At 42.0% G+C, this 25,423-nt stretch overlaps 2 protein-coding genes across 3 annotated transcripts; one reads left to right on the top strand and one right to left on the bottom strand.

Moving 5' to 3' along the window:
- Positions 1-2,015: 2,015 nt before the first annotated feature.
- Positions 2,016-16,431, bottom strand: fam78ab (family with sequence similarity 78 member Ab). Of its 2 annotated transcripts, XM_084383230.1 has the most exons (3): positions 15,942-16,431; positions 14,822-15,125; positions 2,016-7,054 (listed from the first exon to the last, which is right to left on the bottom strand). In XM_084383230.1, the coding sequence occupies exons 2-3, from the start codon at positions 15,082-15,084 to the stop codon at positions 6,529-6,531; spliced, it is 789 nt and encodes a 262-aa protein (XP_084239356.1). In that variant the 5' UTR covers positions 15,085-15,125; positions 15,942-16,431; the 3' UTR covers positions 2,016-6,528. The 2 variants fall into 2 exon arrangements, with proteins under 2 accessions (XP_084239356.1, XP_084239355.1); XM_084383229.1 differs by having other exon boundaries at positions 14,822-16,431.
- Positions 16,432-18,264: 1,833 nt separating this feature from the next.
- On the top strand, positions 18,265-25,423 carry LOC311275288 (inactive phospholipid phosphatase 7-like). Its single transcript, XM_084383692.1, has 3 exons — positions 18,265-18,542; positions 18,670-19,461; positions 23,960-25,423. Exons 2-3 carry the CDS (start codon positions 18,939-18,941, stop codon positions 24,346-24,348), a joined length of 912 nt encoding a protein of 303 aa, XP_084239818.1. The 5' UTR covers positions 18,265-18,542; positions 18,670-18,938; the 3' UTR covers positions 24,349-25,423.

Here is a 25,423-nt window from a genome sequence, read left to right as displayed (position 1 = left end):
AGCCTTGTAAGTGACGCAGGTGCATTCGTTTTAATGATACTGTAGTTTTACTCATAATCATTTCAACCAAGGAAACTTGTGGATAAATACACAAAGTCTAAAAATGATTTATAATGACTACCATATACGTGTGTTTTAAATTTTACAATGCAAACTCCTCACACAATGCTAAAACCCTGAAATGTCAGAAACAAAGAAAACAGGAATATACCACTAATTAAGTGTCTGTTACAGATGTATTGCACTGAATGTGAGAAAAGAAAATACGTCCGTGATTGCAAGTTCAGTAACTTTGAAAATCAAGGGCAGAACATCTCATTTTTCCAAGTCAGGGAGGACAAAGATGCGTTTATCTATTGTGATGACGGAGCCAAATAAACAGGTGAAATGTGAGTATTTTGTCCTCCCTGACTTGGAAAGCTGAAATGTGAAATATAAAGTCGTCCTGCTCCGTGCAACAAAGTTACATAGAGGTCAGTCCTGGTAGAGATGGAAGTCTTTTCAAACCAAAATAGCCAGTAGATTTCTGTGGATCAGCGGCTAATAAGCCCCAGCTTTATCCCCCCGATCTCAAAGAATGATGAAGAGCTATTGCCGCTCTAACACTGGCACTGAGGGAGTATTAATAGTAACGTCTGGTGCCAAAGATACAGTGCTACAGTGATTATTTGGTATTACAAATAGGGACAGGTGGATGTATGCGGGGAGACACTGCGGCACACTCGCAGACTCTGAGCCAAGTAAATATAGCTGTGAATGTGCAGCTCAGGAATGTGACCAGGATAGCAAAGACAGAGGCTGCAGGTCCAACTGGACATACAGGAGCTGCTGCTGGACTTTATTTGGTATATAACATTTTACTCAGTCTCCTCTACTTCACTGTTATCCAGAGTTTTCCGCAGTTCTCATTAAAGCCACCAGTGGATTAAATCCCCAAACTTGTCCTAAAATGTGTGAGTCAGTGTCGCTCATATCTGCAGTGATACTCTGAGCCTGTACTGAGAGGGAAACTATCAGCTCGCTGCTCATGCTGTAGAACAGAGATTAATTTTTAAGTCCTTACGTGCCTAATGTGGTAATATGATATACCGAGTGATGAAGTCAAAACTAGAGAACCCAGTGGAGCAGTTTGCAATCGTTTGAGAACTCCTTAAAGAGTGATAATGGAGGTGCAGTGCAGGAGGAGTGGGGGGAAACAAGCCCTCCGCTATTATCGCTGTTCAGCACACCTGTGCATCCTCTTGCATTTCAATGACTTAATTCAGACTCATACCTTTTGATTAATCTGATTCTGTGTTGGTGCCTCATCTTATGAAAGCTATGGCTTATCGATAACATTATACATTACATCATAATCCCTGACCATGAAAGGATCTCTACCGTGTTGTTTGTCTTATTCCTTTACATCCTATCTTGATGTCATCCCATTCATTCGTCTCTTGTTACTATGTTGTAGTCTACTGCTTTTAATCGCCGTCATCGGCTCAAAGAGACCCATATAGAGCAGTAACATCCTTTCTGATGCTATAGAAATCTGTTGGCTGACTGAGGCGCGCAGCACATCATGTGCTCAGCCATGTATGTGTAGCCTCTGGGTGTGTTCGTATGCGTGCAGCCTTTTCAAGATGTTTCAATTCAGCACTTAAGTCCTGCATTTCTTTGTCCTGGCTCAGAGGGGATCTTTGATTTGTGCAGAGTGAATGAACACAAAGGCCAACATATTTTGGAAGGAAACCTCCCTTGAGGGACACGTGTACGGATGAAACGAGGAGATTCATGGGGTGTAAATATCTCTGCCCAGGATGTTTGTTTGTTGGTTGGTTTGTCAGCAGGATTACACAAAAATTACTGAACGGATTTTCACCAAACTTGGATGACAGATGAGTCTCAGCCCAGAATAGAGCCCATTAACTTTTGGTCCAGATCTGGATAAAGGGACAGAAAACATATTTAATAATGCAAAAATTGTATTTGGATATCACTGTAAGCTAAAAAAGAAAATGAAAGACAACAGACAATATTTGCACATTTTATTCATTCATGAAAAAGATCTTTTTATATATATTTTCTCTAGGGTGTTGTTTCCCCAGTGTTGTGCATTTTCACAGTTTTAAATATTTGCCAGAACTGACCCATTTTCAAGTATTGGTGTAAAAGTCAAAGCTGAACAAAAGAACACAAACTGCTTTAACTATTTCAGTGCTGTATTTCCAAACAAACCAAACGAAATGAGAAACACACATAGTCGCTCGTTTTATACCTCATGTGCTACATTTAGGGGTTGTATTTAAACCATGGGACTATTTTACTTCTTTTTTTTCTTTATTTTTTTGAAGTAAGGAGAATAGCGAGATGATTTTTTTTAATTTTTCATGGAATAAAACCAAATGTAAAAGCCAGGAAATGAAGGCAGGTGGTCCTCGGTGTGAACTGGATTCATTGGTTTAAATAAGGGGATGATGATTCACTGATGGGGGGGGTTAAATAACAACATAAAGATCTGAAGCAAAGGTAGCAGCCCTCAGAAGAACTGTGATGGTGTGGGTTTAGGAGAGGAGGCTCTCGTTCACTTGGCACAGCCCTACGAGCAGAAAACACGACAATAAAGAACCTTCCACATTGCTACATTTTGCATTGCAACGTTTCTCGGAAATACAAATGTGCTAAATTAATTTAACGATCAAAAAACAACTGAAAACAGGCCTATGTCACTCACAATGTCCTACTGCATAGTTTTGGCTTTGTCCAATTTTGGCACTTGTTGCCTTCCATACAGCAAACGAACAACGTGCGGCTTTTGTTTTTCGTGGCTTTAGTTAAGGAAGCACGTAAAGCATCAATTGAGTTCTTCTGTTGTGTGAACATGAAATACACATCATTAACACATCTTCAACAAATTCAGACACACGCACAGAAAAACAATTAGTGCCCTTTTCCTACAATAAAACATGAAAACGCTGCTGATAGTTGACAGGCACCCTCTCGATGGCCTCGATACTTTCAATTTCTCTAGTTCGACAACAGAAAAGACACGTATATCACACCCTGTCCGTTCGCAAACAGGTGCGTTTGTGCATATGGCTTCGTTAGCATGTGCATGTGTTCGGACGGTCCACGTGCGGGGCTGATAAATGAGTTCACACTCCCAATGTGACACTGCTTTGACAATCAGATACCACGCCAGGCCTGCTCCTTTTTACCCTCAGGGTGTTTGTGTGTGTTTGCGAGGGCAAGCTCTGTCCCTGTTTTACGACAAGGACGTTACATTCCCTGCACCGTGTGTGTCTGCGTGTGTCTGTTTGTGTGTGTCAGAGAGAGACAGTGGAGAGAGAGAGTAGAAATAATGACTCAACAACAGCAAAAGCACATGACTGAAACTCCTCATCCCGTCCAAATCCCTCAAATGGGATTTAACACAGGCTCGCACGAACACACACACACACACACACACACACACATAGTGAGTGCCACTGTGGATGTCAAGGTTTAATTACATTACGCATAGTCCAGCTTGAGTACTATCCACAACGTCATCGCAGCAAGACAGTCCACAATGCAAAGATGTCCCCTATACTACGTTAGGTTAAAGGTCATTGACTTCATAATATCGGCGGCAGATTTCTCTCAAACACCTTTCGGTTGACATCCAAGTTGTGCTTTGCAAATGTCAACGTTATTTCCAGCCGGCTTTAACGTCTAAATAGATTTAATTTGTTGCCGCCTTCATATTCATCCACCCCACCGCCACTCGACTGTCTACAAATACATTTTAGGACTCTGCACACACACACAAACACTTTGACCCTGACCTTTGCTATGTGACCTCACGTAAACCTCACCCATGATTCGAGCTAGCCCTTGCGCTGCACAGCACGACTCGGCACAGTTCAGTCCATCTAGGGCATGCAAGTGTGTCACCGCAGATCTAATTATGACAGCAGTCCCCCAATAGCCTTTTTAGCTTCTCCTCTCCATCTCCCCCTCGCCGCCAACACCCTGCGACCCAGCCTGGAGCAGAGGCTATCGCGTGAACCGAGCCGAGCAAGAGGGTTTAATGTAGTTACAATGTGAACGAAGCAGCTAAAAGCTAGTGGCATTATGTTTGAGGTCTGGTTCAGATAGATATTGTTTGACTTTTACTACATTAATCTGCATGGATCTCCAACTTTAGCTCCTGGTTAAAGAAATATTAGGATACTTCGGGATTTACCTGCTTTCTTCTGAGAGTAAGATGAGAAGATTGATATCACTCTCATATCTATAGGCTGAATATGAAGCTAGCCATGAGACGGTTTTAGCTTTAGAGGTGCAAGTAGGTATATTTTCAGACCCAGGCTAGCTCTTTCCCCTCTCTTCCAGTCTTGACATGAAGCACATGGACATGAAAGTGGTATCAATCTTCTTATCTGATTCTCGTACAAAAAGCAAAGTTTCCCCGAAATGTTATGCTATTCTTGTGCAGTTTTGGTAGGAATATCAGAGTAAAATCACACAGCTCTCCGCTCTGTAATGGTATAATAGACAGACTATTCGATAAAACACAAACAAATGTGTTTTGAACCAAGTGTGATGGATGAAAGTGTTTTGTTCAGTCGATGCTAGCACACTGAAACAGCAGCAGCTTACTGATCTTTGTGAAAAACACGAGCGGATCAGACTCGCATGCAAATTATTTCTTTGGTTGGAGCAAAAACACAGGGACTCGGCGGGCACGGTGGACTCGTAAGATGTTTGTAACATCTGAAAGAGAATAACTGGCCATTGACAGGACGAACTCCGACAGAGCTCATTAGCAGAAACAACTTTTTTGACTCACACTTTGGCTTCCCAATTTCAGCCTTTCGCTCTGCTTTTTTCAGTTTCCAGTGGGCATCATCTCATCCAACACTGGTTTTGAGCTGACCGGCGCTGCTTGTTTTATGCCTGTCTGTGTCGTTCACTGGCTGGCGGTGAAGTAAAGGCAGGCGAGCCCCACATTTCTGCAGCGAAAGAGCTACAACTGGCAAAGCAGAGAAGTGGGTCATCTATATGCCAACCGAGCAGTCAGGATCAAACTTGCATGCCTCCTGCTCTGCTTTTCAGCCTCGACAACAGATAAAAACCAGAGAAAGAAGAGGGGGGAGGACGGGAGGAATGGGAGGTAGAACCCTGGTTTAGATGAAGAAGATGAATATAGAAAGAAAAAGGGGTGTTGTTGCTTTAGAGGAACTATTATAAATACAGGGGATCCTGCTGTTTTAATTCTCCAGTTATTATTATTATACTTTTGGCCCCGTGTGTGACTGCTTATTAATCAAAGTATTGATTGTTCGGTGTGCGCAAACACTGAGCGAGAAAGAGTAGGCCACACAGGATGGATGAAAAAAGAGAAGGGAAGGAAGTGAAAAACGAGGCCCTGAGATGGAGTGATACAACAAAAACAACGTGTTTTCTGGAGGTGAAAGCCACAACCGCCTATAAACAGAATAAAGTGAATGAAACGCGGCGAACTGAGGAGTGCTTCTGACTGCTTTTTGCTGAAGTTGTTATTGCACGTTGCTGCGTTGAGTGCTATCGACGAGGGTCGGCTTCGCTGTTGTTCTCTGTTCATCTCTCCTGTTGCATAATGCACTTGAAACACAACCAGTGAGCTTGGTTGTATAACTGTGTCTACACATAATGCTGGTTGTGCTCGCGAGACAACGCATTTGTCAGGTAAACGCGACGGAGAACACAAAAGTCTTCTTCTGTGGTGTCGTTCCTGTCCTAAACCCACACACGCCAGCACCAACAGTCTGGAAGAGTCGGGACAAATGAGCAAAATACTGCATTGCACTTAGTTTAAGGCTAAAAAAGTTTGCAGTGGAAAGCGATGTAAACTTAAGGCAGCATGGATTGAATGTCTCGCATGTTTTTAAAAAAGTACTAAAATCTATGTATGTCGCCCGATTGCGGTTCGTCGCCTGAAGCGCACGACGGCGACAACAAACAAAAATTGAATGCACTCTCTCCCAGCCCATAAATAAAAACACAACTGGTATTCGTACACAAGGTTTTGTGCACATCCATGTATGCAGCACGTGCGCAGACATGGTCATGTAAATACTTTAAAATCAACCCACACTCACAAACCCAATAACACTTGGCCCGGACAGCCAAAATATAAAATCAAAATAAAAAAACACAGAGATTCTCTAGTTTTTGCAATGATTTCGTTTAGCACAGTGCGACCCGACCCAGTTTGAAGGTAGAATGGTTGCAGTTTTGTTCGCTCCAGTCTTAAAAACGTCTTCAAGCCCCCCAACCTCAAAGCGACAGCTGGTCTTTTTTTCTCAGAGCTGGTTTCATTTGTCTCTGCTTGTTTTGTTTTGTTTTTTTAACCCTCTGTCAGTCTTTTTAAAACATAAGAGAGAAGAATAAAGAGGCAAAAAAAAAGGAGGGGAAGGGTTAAAGCAGTGAGAGCTGGTGACGAGCAGGAACGAAAGAAAGAGAAGAAATAAGAGATGATACTGTTAAGGTATCCAAGGCCAGTCTGGTCAGTGAAACAGGTCAGTATTTGGGTGGTATGACAACCACGGGGTCACCATTCTTTGGCCGCCACATCAGCACCTGGGCATCGTTGGCGTTGGGCTTGACCATGGCGTTAGAGGGGATGGGCTCATTCTTGCCCAGGATCTGGGGCTGTTCCTGGGCCAGGGGCTCGTTCAGAACGGCCCTGTGTCCCAAAGGCTTCTCCGGGTCCACTCGGATGTGAAGCCGCATCCTCCAGCGGATCGTCTGCAGGACGAGCGTCTCTGAGGTGGCCTGGTTGATCGCCACCAGCCAGGTCGTAAAGCTCTGGTCGCGTTGGATGCTGCTAAGCTGAGGCACGTTGCTGTCGCTGACCGGCACACCCCAGGTCACGCTGGGGTAGAAATTGTCATTCATACTAACGGTGAACTTGCTCTCCTTCTTGGTGGGGCCTACGACGGTGCAGGTCTCCGTGGTGTTGCCGTACCACGGGTAGTTCACCCCGTCTGAGTCGCTGATGGCCTGAATCTTGCCATCACGCAGGTCGGGGAGCTCCCAACTCGACCTGGAAAGGAGTCACAGATGAGGATTTACTCAGAAATGGAGACTGTAGACATTAAAAGGCTGAATTAAAGGCTCATCATTTCTATTGGTTATGATAACACGACAACAATGACGCCAGTTTTTATCAAACCACTCCCTTAGGAGGCAAAACTGGAAGTGAGCATTATTTGAAGTGTGTGTGTGTGTCACTGCGCAGGAAAACTCCTGCATGCACGAGTGCAGTAAGCCAAAACTGAACCAGGAAGTTGTCTGCAAACTGAGACGAATGTTTGATACTGTTTGCCTTTGTGTTACTCCTTTAAATGTTTTGTTCTTGACCTGTCTGATTTCTAGTACTGATAGAAATCGTGGCAAAAAAAAAAAATACAAAACTACAAAAAAGACAACACCCCAAGTTCTAAAAAAACATCATTATATTTTAAGTTCCAAACCAAAAGATCCCTCGTATAAAAAGCTCTGAGGTCTAATCCTTCCTGTATAAATAGCAGAAAATTTGCATCTCAATGGTTTGACAAGCGCCTGTATATCTAACAACACATGACAGAAAGAAGGGAGCCGACTCAAAAACCTCACAGTTGGATTTTTTCCACCAATTTCCAAACTGCCGAGGGAAAATACAATGCAACAATAAAATGCTGTGACACACACAGCAGGCGACGCAGCACGACTAAAGTGACCTGCTACCTCTGGTCTGTCCGACTATCGATTTTCTGCCCACAGCAGGAAAAAGATTACCTTTCATTCCCTGAAGTGGAGGATCAGCAGGACAGAGACGATAACAGTGTGATCACCAGCCACAGGACTTACTGCGCTGCTCGGCCTGGCCTCACATTGTGATTTATGTATTCACCCAGGGGGTGAGATTAGCATGTCGGGCATGATAATAGCCTGGCCGTTCTGTGTGTGTGTGTGTGTGTGTGTGTGTGTGTGCATGCATATATTTCTACATTTCTGTTCTGAAAAATCACATAATCCTCTCAACTGGTGCCTCCAAACAATTTGCAGCATTTTTTTCCATGTTGCCATTAACTTAGACTCCTCCAATACTCAATATATTCCAACAGTGAATATCTGCACCAGGTTCTCAGTGTGCAACTTCTCTAATTTATTATTTACGAGCACATAAATCTCCAGCTTTTCAGCCATAAACACAATACGGCCTCACAAGCCCACATGCGGCTGAGCCTGGAGGAACTTTGAACGTGAGTGGGGAAAGCGTTGCAGAGATACGGCTCACTTCCTGTTCGTGTCTTCACTCCCTGCTTCGTCACAAGCGAATGGTCTGCAATAACTGGTGAGTGTTTGTAACAGAACCGCAGGGATGTCCGAAACAACTCACTCAATGAAGAGATTACTCGACTGTGACTCCTGAGCATGTCAGTTACTGTAAATTTTGGATGGTGATTCACAAACCCAGGGTGTAGCTTTCTTCTCCAGTTTCAAGGGGACAGTCTATGTTTAAAGACTGTGGACCAAGTCAAAGAAATGTAATTATGCTCTGACAAAAAAGAAATATCCATATACTGAGTGAGCTGTAACAAAAGCAATGGATAAATGGTTGAAATGCAGTGGATAGCAAACATTAAAAATGAATTTAAACAGTTACAGTTAGCTAACAGCTATCATTAAAGGGGATTTAACAGTTCAAACTGTTAGCTCAATTGTTTGGATAGCCTCAGTGGTTCAGATAACTAACATTTAAATGAACTTTCTAGCCTAGCTTAGATAGCTAATGTTTATATTGAAAGACATTTTAACAGTTGGCTTTGAGCTTAATTTTTTGGATACATGGTAAATATAGTAGCCTGTACAAGTACGATTTAAAGGAACTCAAGCAGTTTAAACTGTTTGTCCAAAATGATTGCATAAATAAAAAGCTAGCCTAAGCTATCTAGCTAACATTAGAAGAAATGTAAACCTTTCCGGTTAGCTAAAAAAACATTTAAATAGGTAAAAAGTAATAGTTAGCTAAAAGTAATGGGTACATTTTTCAAAGAAAGCTAAATACAGTGGATGAACAGTGGAAACATATAAGTAGTATCTAGCCCTAGATCAAGGCCTAGCTGATGGGTCAACAGCTGGATTAATCAGCTAAAAGCAATGGATAACAGTCAAAATAATCAGCTGAGAGTATTGAATGAATAATTGATAGCTGGATGATTAATGGTGAGATAGCTGACAGTAACTTCATGGATAAATGGCTGTTTACAGCTGAAAGTATCTGATTAACAGTTAGCAAAATGTGATAAACAGTTAAAAGTCATGGATAGACAGTTGAAACATCAAGCATCTGGTGAAGCTACGAATGCAAACTTGCCCAAACCAAATAAAAGACTGACAGTTCAGCTGTATAACAATATTGTAGCAGTATCCACTCTTTATATAGTTTACAGTTTCATTTAAAAACAGTTCAAATGAACACAAGTTGAACCTGACTACTGGTGTTGATGTAGCGACTGAAGAGAAGCTGCTGTAGTAGCGTGGGCCTACATGGCAGCAGTTTCCTGTGCACAAAACCAGTGCACAGTGCACCTTTTTAATGACACCTCACTACCAAAAGTGAAAACTCTTTAGCAAAGGTTTGACTGAACCAATTCACCATTTCACCACCACATGTTACAGAGTATAAGAAGCCACATTAAATGCATCCAAAAGATATCTACTTTTTAAATTATTATTATTATTATTATTATTATTATTATTATTATCATTTTATCTCTAAATAGAAATGTCACCAGCTGAAACTGACCAGGTTACATCAGTACATAAAAAGCTTCTGCAAACAGCGTCACTGAGATTTTGTGTCTCTACTAGGCGCGGCTGAAACAGCTCACTTCCTGTTTCTCCCACTTTGACTCGCTCATTTCACTCATTCATTTGCATTTGGCGGGCAAATAGTTTAGAGTTACAAGTAAAGAAGTGGTAATCTCCGTCACAGATGGTGGAAATTGGAAGAACTGTTTGAATTGAGGTGAAGCGATAGGCTGCCAATGCAATTAATTAACCAATTACAGCACGATTAAGCCTCACAACCTGCATGTGTGTGACTCCCGCGCTGCTCTTTAAAGAATATTGACAGCAAGTTTCGTGTCATTCTTTTAGAAACAATACTGTAAGAAAACTTTTACAACATATAAATATTAAGTTCTACCACACTTTCTATTTTAGCACCTTTACAACACACGTTGGTAAGTGTATCAGTATGCTTGTGTGTATAAATACACACATCCTGAACAAACCTACAACACTGTACCTCTCTGAAGCCGTTCTAAAAGACGGGGACAACAAACAGGCAGAGAGACGATGAATGTGTCCAGAATCCCGAGCACATCATCCACAGCCAACAGAGAAATCATCCCCATTACCATCCTCAGCTGTTCCGTCCAATTACGGCACGCCGAAGCTTTATTGCCATCAAAGAAACTACTTAGTATGAGAATCTCAGCAGTGAGAGCAGACTCATCTCCTGCATCCTAAAAGTGACTTAAAAAATGAGCATCAGGAATAGGTTATCATTTACTTTAATATCAGAATAAGATGAGATATAAAGTCCTTTTTTTTTTTTTAAATGCATGAGCGACAGGGGTCAAACAACACTGCTGCAAAAGGTGGGTGGGTGCATACCAACACCCCTATATATAGTGCTCTATATGTGTGTGTATCAGTTACATCCATGTTGGTTAGATCCTGCTCGTGATCACTATTCAGTCCTACTCTATGAAACTGTCTTCAACAAAAACTACGGTCTGCTACAACAAAGTCAGACTTAAACCTCTTTTTGCATAACTTCTGTGTTGTGCTGGACTCTTTCTAAACTAACACTAGCTACTGTTGCTCTCTGTTAGCGGGGCGGAGAGAGGCACTGGAGAACGTGCAGATCCACAGTCCAGCAGCATTTAACAACTTAAAGGAGACATAATATGCTTTTTCATTTTTTTCCTTTACTTCAGTGTTTTATTTAGGTTTTTGTGCATGTTAAAGGTCTTGAAAGTCAAGTCAAGAAAAAGGTCAATGGACGCTCCTCTCTCCCCCAGAAAACACTGCTCCTGAAACGCCTCGCCAGTAGTCCCACCTCTAATTCTGTGACTTTGTGACATCACGCTATGTCACCGTGTCACGCATTTGCATGATTTAATATCATGCAGCTAGTTCGGCATAGGAGAATTAATTTAGCACAGCTGCCCTGTTGTCCTCAGCATTGCTGGCTCAGGCATGTGTGAGCTGACCAATCAGAAGAGACTGGGTACTCAGGAGGGGGGGCCTTAAAGAGACAGGAGGTAAAACAGAGCGTTTCAGACGAAGGGGGATTAAAGTGCTGCTGAACTGGACAGTACAAGAAAACTGATGTGTTTTTTGAGCACTGAGGAATGTAAACCTGTTCTTGTAGTAGTCCAAAATAAAATTATGAACCTGAAAATGAGCATTATACTGTATTTCTCCTTTAAACAAATTGTCCACGGGCTTGTATAGGCAAGCGAGAGGGACGGGGAAGGTCTCATATTTCACATCACGTTACAATCCGCTCACATATGGCCAATAAAGAAGTGATTATTACATGTAAATTGCCACAAACTATGACATTGAGCCCCTTTAATAGGTACAACTTTTTATCTTAAAAGCAGTATTAGTGTGGTCTTCACTCCCTCTTTAATAATAGTAATAATAATATTAAACATATCTTTGATCTTTGCCTATTTGCTTTTTATCTTTAAACACATTGAGTCTCTGTGATAAATAAACTTTGTTCTTTGTCAAGGTGGTTTGTCTGTACCATATTATCATATTCTGACATCATTTCTGAAAAAGTTATCACTTAATATTGAATTTGTTGGCTGAAATTTGGCCACAGATCATTTCTTTAGAACTATATCATATGTGAAAGTGGAGATTAGCTTTGCACTTTAATAGCTGGCGGCAATTAACCCAAAAGACCCCTCTGGTGTGGCGGCTTTTTATGTTTTCAGAATAAAAAAAATCCTTTTCAATTCACACTACCTTGCGTCCCGTTGGACGGCTGCTTGTGCGGTTTTTAAATGAATTTTTCACGACTTGAAAAATAAGAGAAGAAAAGGCATAATATTGATTATCTGTTCATTCCTCTACTGTGAGCTCAGTCGAGCCCACCACAATGGCAATTAGCCTCCGATTTTATGCTTTGTGCTTCAAAATGGGAGGCTATTCTGCTTTTTTTTTGCCTATATTATGTTTAAAAATTGGATGTTTTTGAATGTGCTTGACAAAAGAGTCAGATGAAAGAGTAAATATCTGCAAAACAACAGTGTAGCTTGGAAGAAAGAGGCAATTACTGTAAACTGAAAAACAGTTTATAAAAGGCATACATCACACTGGACTTTTAGAGAGTAATTGAAGGTTCTCACACTGTCTCTCCCTCACACACACACACACACACACACACACACACACACGTAGCCTATTCAGGGCCATACTGGGGTGGGTGTGCTGGGGAGGGGACTGTGTCTCTAATCTTGGACACGCAGCACTCAAACATCCTCAGCTGCAATATCTTACAGATAAACCATATTTTGGATCTCGTCAGCTTGTGGTTTCCCACTACAGGATATAAGATGAACGCTGCTTGTCTAACAAGTACACCAATATCACCCACACACGCTCTCTCGCACTGGAAAAGAAAGAGAAAGAAGAGTGACAGAGAATAAGAAAGAGACGCGTTAACAACCACCGTGCGTCAGGAGCATATATTTTCTTTAAGCCGAATTTGCCCACGTTTGTCTCGTTTATAACTGGCGGTGCAAAATAACTGTGTATTGACAAGCGGGGGGATCTGAAAGGTTACTCCAATTATTTTCCATCACAATCTCCTGCTCTCATATCTGTCAGCTTCTGAAGTACTTTGTAGCCTGCAGGCATGCAGACACAAGCCCACATACTGTAGATGGCTGAGCTACTGATTAAATAGTGAAGTGCACTTACAGGCATGTTCATTTATTTTACTTTTTTTTTAATAAATAACACCGCCTTATTTTCCTGAGTACAAATGTTAAAGGAGATATGCTAAATTTATAGGTTTATTTTGGGTTACTGCTAGAATAGTTTTACAAGCTTTAGTGCTCAAAAAACACATCAGTTTCCTCATACTGCCCGCTGTGCATGCAGCACTGTATTCCCTCTCAGGCTGAAACACTGTGTTACCTCTTGTCTCTTTAAGCCCCCCTCCCGAATACCCAGTCTCCTCTGATTGGTCAGCTCACACACGCCTGAGCCAGCACCGCTAACAACAAGAATGCAGCTTTGCTACATTATTTCTTACATGCAAAACTAGCTGCCAGGCATAAATTATGCAAATGTCTGACGTAGTGACGTAGCGTGATGTCACAAAGTCGCAGAATTTAAGCCGGGGCTACTGATGAGGCATTTCAGGAGCAGTGTTTCTATGGTAGAAAGGAGCTTCTGTTGGTGTGGACTTTGTCCTTTTGAATTTTTAAGATCTTTTACATGCACAAGGAACTACAGTATATCAAACATGATGAAAAAGCACAACAGGTCTCCATTAGACTGATGCTAGGCAACCCAGATACAGACCAGTTTCACTACCCAAAAATATTTCCACTGTAGAATAATTTTGGCATTATTTGCAATGAAAAACAGGAAGATTAACACCGTCATAATTCATCATTAGTATCAAGTGCATCATGTGCCTGAGTCGGGTTTCTTTTCCTTAAAGGGTAACTTTAACCCTTAAATTTCCTCCAGTGACGTCATCTAGTGGATAACTTGCATTGTGGGTAAAGTAGGCTCCAGGTTTTAAAAAGCAGTCCACTGGTCTAGCATCACACTCCTGTAACATGGTTGGACCAAACCCAAACAAAGACTTCATGTTTTTCATCTCATGCATCCTTCCTTTTCAAAACCTGGTGCCTACATTACCCACAATGCAGCTTAGCCACTAAGTGACATCACTGGAGGCAAATTATCAGATTACATGCAGCGTCCTCTGTTTATACATCTATGACTATGAGTTTCTGTTAGCTTGTTAGCTCAGTTAGCCGTGCAGCTAGTCGGACTGCTGGGGCAATGTTGGTGTTTACACTGCTAGCACTGGAGTGTTTGACAGCTGGGAGAAAGGCTTTCAGGCCCAGAGCTAACTGGTTAGCATTCTATACAGTAGATATCTCTGCAACACGATACAAAGCAGTATTTGAATGCTTTAAACTAAAATTCCTACATATTGCCCCTTTAAGTCGAATCTGTTTTAAATGGTTCCTCTTCGAACATCAGGAACAGTTATTTGAAGAATTTGCTGGCCTTAAATTTTCGAAACTTCAAGTTCTCTATTTTGGGTGGCAGCACTTCTGCACTTCCCCAAAAGATGTCTAAAGCTCATGATGTATGTAAAGACAACAAAACTATTTACTTATGTTAACTGGAGCTGGAACCATTAATTCATTAATTGTTTAGTCCATCAACTGAACATCAATCGGCAACTATTTTAGATAATCTGTTTCATTTTGAGTCATTTTGCAAGAAAAATGATGAACAAATGCTCTTCGGTCACAGTTTCCAGCTTCTCCTCCTCACATATGACAGTCAACTGAATACTTTTGGGTATTAATATGATTACTGGTGTTCAATATTTATTACATAAAGCACTTATATATATATCTATTTCTAATGTATCCTTGGTATAAGTCTCAACCAAATGTGCTTCACACATGCTCAACACCTCACAGTGATGATACACAAAGGCAGAAAACACATTAAGAAGAAGAAAAAAACCCATGATACTCACATCCCTTTGTTTCCATACGTGTTGTAGAACTCCATGTGGTTACAAGCTTGAATCCAGCCGATGGTCCATGTCTCCTTACCGGCGACTGGCGGCACCAGGACCCGGGCACAAGCTCGGAAGTGCGGTGTCCGGTAGCGCAGGACCACGCTGGATGACTCGTCGATGCTGGTGGGGTTGGGGTCAATGGAGCTGTTCACCTCCAGGACGATGATACTGTCTCGGAAACTCTTGGGCTTACACCTGATACTCTGGATGCAGCCCATTGCAATAAATTGCAACACAATCCACAACAACGTCCAGAGTACTGGGGGAGGAGAGAGACGCATGGAAAACAAAAAGAAATCACCAAAGTTGGATCCACATCATGTTCTCAAAAAACAAAAAGAAAAAACTCACCAGATTAAAAAAAAAAAAGTGTTCATTTATAGCAGACAGTCTTATAAAAAGCCATGCATCTGTGATCCAAAACTGCTTCAGGAAAGAAGAATCAGCTTTGTAGAGCGCATGCTTTCCGGTGCGTAAACCTCACCAAACAAGCGCAGGTGCTTTCTTTACCCGTGCACTGATGTTTCCATGCTGTCAAGTCACAAGTCAATGCCTCATAAATGTGCTTTCTCACAACGGGACTTGACCCTGCAACAGTGCATCCATTTGGAAAGCTGCGCGTAAAACGGTTCAAGTTAACTCTGAGCTAAATAATTCAACAAAAACTACTAATGTTACATCTCCTACTCTTCTGTTGTGTGATTCTTTATGTCATTAACAGATAATCCTCTGGACTAAAGCTCTAAGTCCAGCTGCTGACAAGAATCATAATCAAAAAAAAGAAAAGAAAATGTGCTGGACAGTGCAGGCGGACATATAAATGACAAATGGCAGCTCAGAGGTGACGCTCACACTGTGTGAAGCAGCCCGCTGTCCATTTAATCCGCAGCCACCTCAATTCTCTCTCATAAAAAGTGTAATTTAGCGATTTATGAGCGTGAAGCCGGACGTTTACACACACACACACATGTGCGGATTAACGGCTCATGCGGTGCAATTGCGCGAATTGGGGTCTATTTTTAGCCGACAAAAACAACATGCACCAAAAAAAAAAAAAGAAAAGAAAGGAGTCTACCTATAAAACAAATTCACTGGGAAGTCTCCAGTGTCCTCGGCAAAGGGGCGAAATCCTGGAAGAAATTCAGAGTGGACGGCGGCTCGCACAGTTCTTCGGTCAGAGAGGTAATTCCGTTATCTCCCGCACGCACCGGCTCCCGTTATTTCTCCCCCTTCAGAGCCGCAAATCATTTCCCCCGTCCCACCGAGAAGAGAGGCAGCGGGGAGGTCTAGTCGAGTTGGAGACGGAGCGCCGCAACATCCAGAGGACACCGCCGGGTCAACTTTAGCACCCATTTCACCGGATCCATTCTCGGATTTTTAAAAAAAATAAATAAATACAAAATAAAAAATAAATATCAGCACTCTGGAGGGGAGGGCTGCCAGCCGTCACATACTTCGACCGAGCCGACAGTCCTGTCTGTCTGGGATGGGATGCACTTCTTCAGCCTAGATTCCGGCACGGGCTGTCATTTCTCCGTGCTCGTCCCATCGCTGCCACGGCAGGTTCACCCCGCTGCGCATTGGTCTATCTCAGCCGCCTGGGAAGCAGCTTTATAAGTGTCTCTGAGACGACACTTCCGCTCTGAGCGGGCGGGCATGCTGGGAAATGTAGGCAGGGCGCTGTCCGCTGGAAACGAACGGGCTGATGTGAGAGATCGAGAGCCTCCGTGGTGATGTTAAAGAGGATGTTTAGTGGCGTTTTGCACGTTGACCTTTCACACGCATGCGCAGTCAAGAATCATAATAATAAGAGTGAGTTAGGAGGTGTTTTTTACTGACTATCACGCTCCTGACAGGTTATAACTTGGAGATAAATTGATGATAACTCAATAATTATATTAACTTGTGATTGTTTAACTATTCTTTTTTGTTTAGACTCACTAATATGTAGCCTAATACTCAACTGTAATTTAGCTTTTAAAATACAACACAACATCAAAATTCATGACAATAGTAATTAGTGATCAGTAGCCTAATCAGTAATCAGTTATCAGTATGGTGGATCATGTGCTGCTGCTGTCATGTCATGTGAAAAGGAGGCTATCAAAAGTGTTTTCTATTCTTATCAATCAATCATATTTTGGAGGTTATTCTCCACAAAACAACCAAAACACACTTATTTATTAATCTATTTGTTTATTTGCGTGCTCACTTCCTTTTGTATGACGTCATTGCTAGTATGATTATTATGTTATCAGAGCCTGCCCATGTTGAAGAGGATATTTCGTGGTATTTTGTCCATTGACCTGTCATGTTTATGCGTATTCAAGGACAAATACTAAGAATATTATAAATTATTATTGCTTATTGTTAAGCAGCACAGCCTACAGGCTGGATCATATTCCTTATAGCCTACAGCTTTTAACCTGGAGGTTAGTTAATGACACTTTAATAATGATAATATTGAGTTATAAGTTATTATTTAGAGGAAATGAACACTCTTAACAGAGATGTTCCTGCACAGGGCCAAAGTTAAGTTGACTTATTGCTAAGATAAGCTGGTACAACAAAGAAGCTCTACTCTGTCCCTGTCAATATTCAACCAAGTTAGCTTCAAAAATATGATGTAAGATCAACATTCCTGACAATAAAGTTTATTTGAATTGATTTTATAAGGGGTTTTTGGGGGGAAGCTGCACTGGTCATCAGTAATCTGGTCTATCCTCCTGACTACCAGGAAAAAACATATTGTCCAATCACAATTTTTTTTTTTTAAGATATCATGTGTCCACTAAAGTGGATGTACTCCCTTTCTTGTCATTTGAAAAAACAGAACAAAATGGAGGAAATAACTACAAATGTCCACTACTGAGGACATTTTTTAAACATTTAAATACTATGCTAAAATACAGTTAAAATAATCCAGACAGTGTTTTAATGTGTTGTTAAGAGACTTATATAAAATATGCCAACGACATTTAAAAGTTGCTCAATAAAAAGTATTATGCACTTACTTTTCCTCTTCCCATAACATGCCCTTGCCCTGAAGGACGCCATTTTCCTGAATGAGCAAGAGAAAGTAGGGCCAAATATCGATAGTATCGATATGAAGGTGAGTATTGGTATCGGATCGATACTAGCGTGATGAGATCGATATTTCTGTTATAGTTTCTCTTCTATAAGTTCAACAAACCACTCCTATTTCTTCACAGTTTGTGTGAGTCCTAGTCCTTATGCGCAGCGCTCCTCCACCTCAGGTTCATCAGGCAAAACTAGGTGAAAGTGAAAGAACAAAACGACCATAATATGTGTATTCATTAACTTCTTTCTCGCTTCCTTTATCACAATGTATTTTTATTGAGTAGCACTTTAAATAAACCCTGGCTGTGTCTGTGTGCAGCTGACAGCCTGACATCATGTGCGCTGTCTGTTTAAGCACCTTGGAGAACTCCGCTCCGCAGCGCAGCGCACCGCAGATGTTGAATCGACACCGTGCGTAAACTACGTCGCATCCGGAAGAAGCACCAAATGCTGCACTGGCTGCTGCTGCCTTCTTGTCGTCACCCTTTGTTGATGTGGCTGGCTGACTGTTTCGCTGTTTCCCCTTCCAGATCAGAGGTGTGATGGAGGCTGCGGGACAGATTTGGAGCGATGCCTCGTACCCATCCTTCGCCTGGTAAGAAGACAACACCGCGTCTTGCGTTTGAGCCTGTTTTTATCAGCAGCAGCAGCACATCACCTGTTAGCTGTGTGTTTGTGGCGTAACGAGATGCTCATGTTGTTATTTTATCTCCATGCTGCAGATCTTGTTTCACTGGATTGGCCGAGGCAGATGCCATTCAATACACTCTCCCAGCGTGCATGGGTCGAGGTATAAACAGCATGGCCATCGCACATTCCAGCGGGTCTAAATATATCTATTAAGGCCACAGGAGGGGGAGGACGGCTGCTGGAGGGGGTTTATCCTGGGACATTTCACCGTCGTGGTGGACTCGCACCACTTGAATTATCTTCCGGAGATTGACAATCGGTTGTTGCACCCACAAAAGGAGGACTCGGCCCTATCCAAAACATGCCCTCTAGTTACAATGTGAGAGCCAGGGCCCGGGAGAGGAACAGCGTCCTGAGCAGACCAGAGTTCATGTCACTGAACCATCAGCCCGTCCGCAGCAACAGCGGCGGTGGCGGCGGAGGAGGAGGTGGCGGCGCCGGCGGCGGCGGCCCCTCGGAGAGCCGAGGCAGCGCAAGGAGACCGGGTCAAGTCAAGCACCAAACAAGCCAGCCGAGTGAGGAAACTATCGACAGTGGCAGCAAGGACAAGAGAGAGCCCGGCAAGATGCCAGAGGAGGACTGCATGCAGCTGAACCCTTCATTCAAGGGGATAGCGATCAACTCCCTCCTCGCCATTGACATCTGTCTGTCCAAGCGCATGGGGGTGTGCGCCTACACGTCGTCCCCATGGGGAGGCTGCCGCTCCATGGTGGCCCTGCTGGCGCTCACAGGCCACGGCATCACGTGGATCATTGGCACCATTGTGTGTCTCACGAGGAGTAACACTCTGGCCGGGCAAGAGGTCCTGGTCAACCTGCTGCTGGGTAAATGCCACACCACACTCACCAACCAGCTGTTCAGTAAAACCCAGAATGCACCAGGCAGGAGAAGCAGGCCATTAATGACCAGGGATGGAGTCTGACTAAGTCAATTCACTCAAGTACTATCTTTAAGTACAATTTTGAGGTACTTGTACTTGAGTGTTTACATTTTCTGCATTAATCCAGACTGACAATAATAATTTCTTGTAGTTTATACAAAATAATTCAAAATAAGCTCAAATCAACTACAACGTTAAAATCCTCCTGACATTAATACACAAGTAATAATAATCTAATAATAGCCTAAAAGTTACAAGGGCCATTTTCTGCTTTAAGTTATTTTACTTTTAAAACTTTAAGTACATTTTCCTGATTATACCAATATACTTCTGCTTAAGTAACATTTCTTTAACTTGTAACAGAGTATTTATAGTATTCTATAATTACTTTTACTTAAGTAAGGGATCTGAATACTCCCTCACCGTTGCCAGTAGTTAAAACCTATAAATACTTCATAAGATGACGTACTAGAAAGTGGTAACAGACACTTTGTTACACAGCACGGCCCTTGTTTTACATTGTTTTGAGTGACACATTATATATTGCGTTGACTGACCCTCAACAGCAGAGGAAAAGGCAGCGCATTCAGACTTCACTGATGGAAAGTGTCCCGAGCTCTCTTTAAAAATATCCAGAAGTTTCACACTTGCAAATGTTGAAACACAGTCTTGAACTGTGGTCACTGGCTTGGCAGCTTTCTCACTCACCTCCACCACCACTCCCTCCACTTCCTGATATGAAAGTGAGGTCATAAACATGTAACGCAAAGGTGATATGACACGTATAGTATAAATGTCAGTATGGACCTATGATTCGTATAAATGTGGACATGTCTTTTATTCTGGTGACTGGGCTGCATCAGAAGACAGTTTCCAGAAGAAGGAGGCATTTACAAACGCGTTGAATGGCCTTTCAGGTGACAATTAATGAGATTAATCAAAAAGTATTAAACTTTTTTTGTAGTTTAGATATGCTATGTATCCAACAGATGCTGCATTAATGGCAGGAGCTTTTCAAATAATGGATGTACAAAATAAAAAAGAGTTTAAAAAAAGGATCCATTTAAAATAGTCTAATATAATAATAATAATAGCCCCATCAAAGACACCTTTATGAATCTCAATCATCATCTTCTCATGAGCTTTTGTTCAGTTGCTGTCGATGCTGTCAGAGAGGTGTTGGTTCAACTTATTGTTATGAGTTACACCTTACCAGTATTTAATATAACAATACAATACAATCTAATACAGCCTGCTCGTGCATTCTCAAGCATTTATACGTGAAGATCCCCTAAATATATCCTCGCCTTCATTTAGTTTCTTTCTACATGTTTATGCAACAAAGAGCAGACTACAAGAGATCAATTTTTCATAATGAATGTGTGTGTGTGTGTGTGTGTGTGTGTGTGTGTGTGTGTGTGTGTGTGTGTGTGTGCAGGCAAATGCACATGTGCAGTCTGGACCCAAACACAGATTATCGACCAGTAGAAAGTACAAATCTCCTGGCTGGAGCTACACTGAGCTCTGATTGGAGGCCAGTAAATCTCTGGATTTGGGACACTGCTGCATTGTGTCGGGGACATTGTTCAGCTTGTTTATTATTTGCTGGTCCGGGATCATTTCTAGTCAGTTTAGGTCTGTCAGGAGGAAATCTACGAACACACTGAACAGGGGGTGAGGAATTAATATTAAATGCTCGCTGAAATTCTGTTTTGTTTTCTCTCACCTGACAGGAAAGTAATCAGCCAAGACTGGCCTGTCAGGGGTGGTTCAATTCAGAACACTGTCATGAGCGTATGAACGGTGCAGTGCAGGAATATTTCCCATAAAGTGTTTTGAAAACATTGTTAGTCACGCACTGACTGCGGCTGTCTAAAATACTGAGCAGACCTTGACGGTGCAGAGGATGTTCCCATCCTTATCGACTTCAGTGAAGTTCTGCTTCGGTGTTTTCTGGTTTCTTCTTCTGTGTACTGTAGTTGCTCCATTGACCCAGTGACTCCTTTTCTCAAAGAATCCATGTTTACCTCATATCATGCACACTTATTTAAACATTTGTTCAAACAGGAAAGATACAAGCTAAAATGACAAGGTGCTGTTTGCACCAATCCATTGATTTATGCATGAGCAAGGTCCTTACAGAAAACGTTCCCATACTAAAAGACCATGCTTTATATTGTGGATTCAGTTCCATTGTGTTCTTGGTTGAGAGTGAAATACCAGAACAGTTTCAAGTATTAGAAAAAAAAAATGGCTGCTATGTGCCTCTTGCAACACAGCCCATTTACATTTGTTGATTACAATCATCCTGGACATTTCAGATGGTTTAATTTGTCCGTTCTTGTGTTGGTTTGCAAACACTTTTACAGGTTTTAAAGTGTTTTATGAAGGAAAGAAAAGTCCAAGCTTAGGACAAATACAAGAAGACAGATTCCTGATTATGCCCCTGATTTGCGGCTAAAGACACATATATTTTCTCAGGAGTTGGTTGAGACCAAAACAAAGCTAAAAGGAGAGCGATTACACATAAACACAACTCTGCATGAAAGCTAATGTTGCAACAATGCAAGTTGGTCTGCACCAGCCTGACCAATTATCACACACCTGTTCCAAACCTCAGGGTTGGAGTTTCCACTCTCATTATAGCAGTTTCTCCTTCAACAGCAAATCTCTGTGCAGCACCCAGAATCTGACTCGCTGATGGAGAGTGTTCGGCCTCTCAAAACTGTTTTCGCGTGATCAATAACTGTCTGCCGGCTGACCGGGGGCTGACTTCAAACATGTTATGACACTGCACTGACTGCAGTTGTGCTGTCAGTCCCGGCAATGTTTCACAGCCAAGCATGCTGTAAAACTGTCTGCAGTAAGAGCACTGCAGAACAAAAATCCTGACTGGGAAGAAAGAAGGAGTCACACATTCGGCCTGTACACAATTCTATAGGAGGAAGTTGAGATATTCAGGAAAAAACATAAATTATAACAAGTAAAACCATAATTTTGCGTAATTATCCACACATTCCTGATGAGCTGGGTCACGTGATGTCTTGATGATTGTCACTTTAACATTACTCAGCAGATGGACACAACAAACAGGCTCGTCCTTCCAGCTGATTATCTGATACATCATCTCTTGGCTCACCTTCTTCCTCCCGTCAGTACTTTTGAGGCTGCCAGAGGGGAAACCACCACATGTCCTCACTCACATTTTCATTTCATTGAGCTCCTGTCTTTTCTCTCTTTTCTCTCTTCATAGCTTCCTTCAGCATTCAGACTTTTATTTTGGTAAACATGAATGTGACACCACCTCAGTACCCTGCCTTTAAGGAGCAGGTATTAAAATAATGGCCCCATTAGGACAGGGAGTGGGCGACTGGAATTAGAAGTAGGGCAGTGTAACCAATATGTCAGAAAACTGACAGTTACTTAGCACAGGGCCGGCTGAGTGTGTGTGAAGATGGCAGACTTGAACAGAAGTTAAAGATGGCAATGGAGGGGATATTTTTGGGAGGGCTGTGGAGCTATAAAAGGCATCCGTAAATGTCTGGCATCTGGACTCAAAGCAAATGTTACTCGTATTGTATGCCTTATTGGTTATTCTTGGTCACTTGGGTATCTGTTTACATACGCGCTGAAGTCGTTGTCTGCTTTATTTGAAGACTAACAGATAAAACTACACTTCCACTGAGACGGTTTGTTTTTGAAAGGAACTCTGTCATTAAGGGTTGGGGGTCAGGACCGACAGGTGTATATAAATATAAATAGGAGGCACAATATGATTGAACAGATGATAAAGATGCTAATTCTGTTGCACAAAAATTAAATTTCTTCATAGTTCAAGGAGATTTATTGGTCATATATATCAACAATACAATACAGGGTTGCATAACAACATAAAAGTTTTTAAACTCCTTCATGCTACACAATCATAGAACACATCTACAGCTATTTAAATATAAACGTAGTACATGTTTTAGTGCATTCTTTCAACATCCATCCACTTTGACTGTGTGTGAGCACCAAGCATCGATGGCGTAAACACAGAGTCCGCCTCTCCTCGTCCCGCTGTAGTCCTGCGCTCTGACGGCTCGAAACAGCTTGATCTAGGGTGCTGTGGTGTTAACAGGTCTCTGTAAAGATGTGGGCACCCATTTGTCCATTTCCTTTTCCCATGAGCTTTCTTTTTTTCCTATTTTTTGCTTTTTCCTAGTGAAATAGTGAATACTTCCCCCTCTTTGAGCCTCTAAAAATCCTTCAGATGAGACAATCTAAGGAGGAACAATCACTCTTTGGTTGAACTTCCATCAGGGGTCACAAACAGACATTAAGCCTCACTCGCCAAAAAACTTTAATTCAAAATTCACACTTTGCTAGTAATACTTCTGTTCACTTAAATTGTATTGGTGCCAGTTTTAAGTAAAGGATCTTGCCTTTTTCCACGACAGCCCTCCTTCTTGACGTCATGACTGTTGCTGGAGTCCAGAGACTGGTGAAGCGCCGGGGACCGTGGGAGATGATGCCGGGCTTCCTGGACTGCGTCGCCATGGACATCTACTCCTTCCCGGCCGCTCACGCCAGCCGGGCCGCTATGGTCTCAAAGTTCCTGCTGTCCCACCTGGTCCTGGCTGTGCCGCTCCGCATCCTGCTGGTGCTGTGGGCATTCCTGGTGGGCATGTCCCGGGTGCTGCTGGGGAGACACCACCTAACTGACATGGTGTGTGGCTTTGCGCTGGGCCTGCTCCACTTTAGCTTGATGGAGTCGGTGTGGCTCTCGTCGAGCACCTGTCAGACTCTTATTTCCATAAGCACGCTCAGCTGGAGCCCCTTTTTCTGAGCTTTTGATAGAAGACTCCGTCAGGTTTATTTGATACACTAACCTCGCAGCGTCAGGGTCTTGTGAAGTTATTTTTGCAAGGGTCTGAAGTTCTTATCGCAGGGTTTGAACAGAAAAGCATTAACATTTGGGAATCAGGTGTTGGCTTGCATGTAACGCCCAAAACAGGCAGGTCAAAAGACATTACAAGACCATCATAAAGCTAGTAAGTCAAATCTACTAACACACACCACTGCTTCTTGATTTAGATCATGTCAAGACAACTGCACACTGACAATGATTTGGTGAAAATGTACATGTAGGATTAAGGTTTTTCATTTTTAAAACATTTTACTCTACTTAGATTTCTTTCTATACGACAAATTCTCTCTCGACATTGTGTGCCTCTTTCTCGTTTCCTCCTTTCACTTCCTTCCTCTCTGTCACCTCTTCCTCTTTTCTCATTTTTCTTTTAAAATATCTGTGTTTTTAGTTTGGGGTTGAACACTGAATAGAGTTTGGTGTAATATTGGATGTAACACTGAAATATTTAAAGTGATTGTTTCTAACTTGGCGTGACTAATAATGTTTGTACATTTCTGATGGGATGACTTACTTTGACGTCTCTGAATTTAATATTTTTTCTTAAGGGGTCAGATATAATTTCTTTCAGCGTGCCATTTATGCTGTAATGACTTTAAATCTTTTGTTTTATAGCAGATATTTCTCATCACCTCTTTTATTTCAGGCTGCTGCAGTCTGCACATTAACAGATGTTTACGGTTTGCCAGTGATTTTGATTCAGTGCCCTACAAAACAACTGAAGCGTGTGGCTGTGTGTGTGGCGTGTGTGTGGTGTGAATGTTGGCATACAAAATAAAAATATCCGTTTGAAATATCCATTTTTAACCAATTACACCTTTCTTTTCTGAATGTGTTTTTTATGGACCTTTAAATAAAACCTGTTGGGTTTTTCTGGTTTGGTGTGTAAATACAGTTTTGTGTACATTAGTTTGCTTTGTTCTGTACAGGGATCTGTATACCATGTTTTTACTTTGTTTCTCCATCTCATGAATAAAACGAGGTGGGCTGTCAG

Source organism: Pagrus pagrus (genome assembly GCF_965226575.1).
Source record: "Pagrus pagrus genome assembly, chromosome: 19".
Classification (NCBI taxonomy): domain Eukaryota; kingdom Metazoa; phylum Chordata; class Actinopteri; order Spariformes; family Sparidae; genus Pagrus; species Pagrus pagrus.
Note: the sequence above shows the minus strand (reverse complement) of the source record. Positions and strands in the feature narration are given on the sequence as shown.

What these genes read in the sequence shown, in the direction of transcription:
- fam78ab (XM_084383229.1), bottom strand. Translation starts at nt 15,147, where the DNA reads ATGCGTCTCTCTCCTCCCCCAGTACTCTGGACGTTGTTGTGGATTGTG. An exon ending in ACGTATGGAAACAAAGGGAT is followed by an intron (nt 7,055 to 14,821) that starts GTGAGTATCATG and finishes ACTCCTTTCCAG; the next exon opens with GTCGAGTTGGGAGCTCCCCG.
- LOC311275288 (XM_084383692.1), top strand. Translation starts at nt 18,939, where the DNA reads ATGCCCTCTAGTTACAATGTGAGAGCCAGGGCCCGGGAGAGGAACAGC. An exon ending in CCTGGTCAACCTGCTGCTGG is followed by an intron (nt 19,462 to 23,959) that starts GTAAATGCCACA and finishes TTTCCACGACAG; the next exon opens with CCCTCCTTCTTGACGTCATG.